Source organism: Sparus aurata, chromosome 11 (genome assembly GCF_900880675.1).
Source record: "Sparus aurata chromosome 11, fSpaAur1.1, whole genome shotgun sequence".
In the NCBI taxonomy this organism is placed as follows: Eukaryota; Metazoa; Chordata; class Actinopteri; order Spariformes; family Sparidae; genus Sparus; species Sparus aurata.
Genome location: NC_044197.1, coordinates 11,150,536 through 11,154,009, shown reverse-complemented (window position 1 = coordinate 11,154,009; position 3,474 = coordinate 11,150,536). Strand labels below are relative to the sequence as shown.

The 3,474-nt window shown below is 39.6% G+C and overlaps 1 protein-coding gene across 1 annotated transcript; it reads right to left on the bottom strand.

Annotated features, from left to right (window-relative positions):
* Nucleotides 1–1,329: 1,329 nt before the first annotated feature.
* Nucleotides 1,330–2,728, bottom strand: LOC115591194 (trypsin-7-like). Its single transcript, XM_030432953.1, has 5 exons — nt 2,680–2,728; nt 2,441–2,588; nt 2,168–2,297; nt 1,660–1,917; nt 1,330–1,576 (listed from the first exon to the last, which is right to left on the bottom strand). Exons 2-5 carry the CDS (start codon nt 2,539–2,541, stop codon nt 1,418–1,420), a joined length of 648 nt encoding a protein of 215 aa, XP_030288813.1. The 5' UTR covers nt 2,542–2,588; nt 2,680–2,728; the 3' UTR covers nt 1,330–1,417.
* Between the last annotated feature and the right edge of the window lie 746 nt (nt 2,729–3,474).

The window sequence follows — 3,474 nt, the reverse complement described above, 5'->3', positions numbered from 1 at the left end:
TGTTGTGATCTAAAGTGTTAGTGACCCATTTCAGTCACTGCAGGTGTTTCAGGCAATTTTGTAACGTACAAGCCTCACAAGGTGGCAGTAGCTACATCTCAAGTGCCTATGGGGCCCTCGCAAGTCAACAAGATTTCCACGATGAAGTCCGTGCAAATGTTTCACAATAAAAGCCTACTAAGCTATTTATGCTGGAGGACTTTTAATTTGAGACGGACACAGGAAGTATTGAGTTTGTATTAACAATGTAATGTCTTAATTTTATCAGGGCAAACGGGAGCGAACCAAAACGAGACTTCAAAACTACCAAAAAACCTAAACACGTACCATCCCGGTCACCAGCAGCACCACCCACAGACCCAGTAGTAGTACCTAGTAGCAGCAGCAGCAGCAGCTGTAGTAGAAACAATGACAGCCCGAGTCTGGTTAGCAGGCTAACTAATGTTAACTTTAGCTAACAGAATTTCTGTGTAGCTAGCTAACGTTCGCAGTTTCGCTTACCATTAAATGTTTCTTTAAATTAGATGTGGAGTCCTTGGACGATGACAGTGTGTGCACAGCTGGGAGGCATAGGTTGCACTGTACAGTGATGTTGTTCCCTCTGACTTCTTTAGAAACAAAGTAATGGCAAAATTTCCACACTGTGAAAGCATTTTTTTCTCTAGCGCTCGAGTCCATAATGAGCCGTCTGGCTTCACCTGAGAGCAGAGCGTCGTTGTGACTGACTTGTAGTGAACTGTAGTAATGTGTGCGCGCGTGCATACGGCATTTCCGCATTGGCAAGTGTTAGATTCATTCATTCACATTTATTCATCATTTATCATCATATATTTTAATTGTAATCCAACCAATGATCCCATTTTTTTTCCAAATGTATCTGTAATCTGATTACGTCTTTTTTTTCTGTAACTGTAACGGAATACAGTTACTGTTTTTTTGTATCCTAATTACGTAACGCCGTTACATGTAGTCCGTTACTCCCCAAGCCTGGTTATGATAATGATGTTGTGAAAATCTTTATGAACCTCTTTTTCTTTTTCTGTTCATTCACACTTTCATTTTTTAAAAACTATTTTCAACACGCTGCTTCTCTTATAATGTGCCTACTGTTAACAAGTGTTCATTTCAGACCTGCTTCTCTGACTGAAGTCACGTGAATGTATATATTCAGTTACAGTAGCTCTACTACATCTTATATCTAATACACCCAAAGACAGTCTGTGGATATGTTGCTGGAAAAACAACTAAAATGCTATTTGTGTCTTCAGATGAAGAAAAGAGGAAATAATATTTAAACATTTTTTTTATTTTGCTTTGCATTAAGGAGCAAACACTGACAGAGTGACTAAGACATAACTACACCTCCTAAATACAATGAAGGTTTGCTGAAGCAAAGCTTTGTGTAAAGTTGTTGTATTTAACAACCATTTTGACTGACAATCTGGTCGATCCAGGGACGGAACTTGGAGACGTCTGTGTAGACATTGGGAAATCTTGGGTCACTACAACCATCATTTCCAAAAGATACAACACCAGCAGCCACCCCGTTGCAAACCAGAGGACCACCAGAATCACCCTGTAAAATGGAAATTTCTTAATATTTTGATACAAAAGAATATATGTGTTCAATAACTTTCCAAAACTGGACAGAAAACTTACATTGCAGAATCCTTTAAGGGTTTTATATCCACCTGCACAGATGACGTTGGCAGGAAGATTTACCTTAGACCATTGCTGTCTACAGACGTTCTGGTCAACAACAGACACACCCACCAATCTCAGGTCATTAACACCGCTACCAGTTTCGGTCACTCCCCATCCAGCTACATGGCACAGTTGGTCGGGTTGTAGGTTCATGTCAGGAGGGGGAAGCTGAATTTGTTGTATTGTTTCACTGTCTGGAACACTCTGAGACAGCTGGAGACACAAAATCATAGTGTAGAAATGAACAGTGTCTGAACATGGTTTTACTCTTCATCAAGCTTCAGTTAAACAATCAATAGAAGTTGGAGCTGATGAATCTTTTAAATGAAAGTTAACTCTGCAATACAACAGCTTTGACAGTGCTGTGTCTTGGCTAGAATTTCAGGGACATTTAAATTTGACATTGTTTTTGTTCACACAAGACGTCATCTGGGAAAAATGGGCTTAAAGAATATATGCTTACTTTGAGGAGCATGATGTCACTTCCTTCCAAGTAATACCGATAATAAGGGTGTTTGCATTTCTGCACAATGGTTCTCACTGTCCCGGTGTCTCTGAGATCGTGGGTGCCCAAAACAACTCTCGTCGGTCCGCTGCAAAAAGTTAGAATTGAGAGGTCACCAGTAGATTTTGTCAGGTTGTTTTGCCAACAATGAAACAAAGCAACAGATTTTAAATTTATTTTGAAAAAAGTGAGTTCATGTAAACTATTTCAGGAAGATGAAACTTAACACACTAATCATCACAGTGTGCAGCAGTGAGGACAAAGTTGTCACTGATGAGGGAGCCTCCACACACATGTCCGTCTGTGCTCTGCACTGAGGCCATATACAGCATCTGGTACCGTAGCACAATTTGCCCGTCTATGATTTCACTCCCAAGTGCTGAAAACATGAGTTGAAAATGGAGAGACATTAAAATGAGTTAACAACACATTGGCAGACTGGAGAAAAACAGTCAGATTGAGCAGCTTACCATTCCATTGGAGACATGTCAGAGTGTGAAAGAGCAGAAACTTCTGCAGAGCACGCATCATGGCGGCAGGAGACGCAACCTGTTGTTCATGACTTGTATGTTGTTCATACAACAGTGTTTGATCTGCTTTATATTGACTTCTGTCCACAACCTTTAGGCAATGCCATTTTGCAAGTTTGCGAAACATCATTGATCATAGTGGGTGTCATCATAGTAGGTGTGACACTTACTTTTATATGTTCTTCTTTTTTTTGTTCATGTGATAACTATTCATATTGTATCCATTTTGTACATGTGTATACAGTGAGCATCTGGAGCTGATGTTCACCGAGAAGTCCTCTTTGTTTTTTCTGTGTTGGGTGCAGGATGGCATCTAGCTTTGACTTTGTTTTTGGTTTTCCTTTGGCCTTTGTCTCCATCTCTATCACTCTATCAGTATCAGCCAGCCAAATGAGCAGTTTGACCTGGGTAACCTGCTTCAGCTTTCTAATTTTTCTGTGTTCTTAATGTTTCTGGGCATCGACAATTCTAAAAAAGTTACTGAGAAAGACGCATATTTTTTGTCATGTCTCGCCAACCTAAAGCACTGGTCTTTGACGATCTGAGAATAAGGCTCAACTAACAACTATCTTTCACCTTTGAATTGTGTTTTTACTAACAGTAATGGATTAATCCTGCATAATATGACTTTAAAGTCCACATTGCCTGAAAAAGCAAATATATTCAAGTCATTAATGATTGGCAGAGAGACAGTTCTTAGTTAATTGTGGTTTAACAAATCTTGCAGAGTGTTTT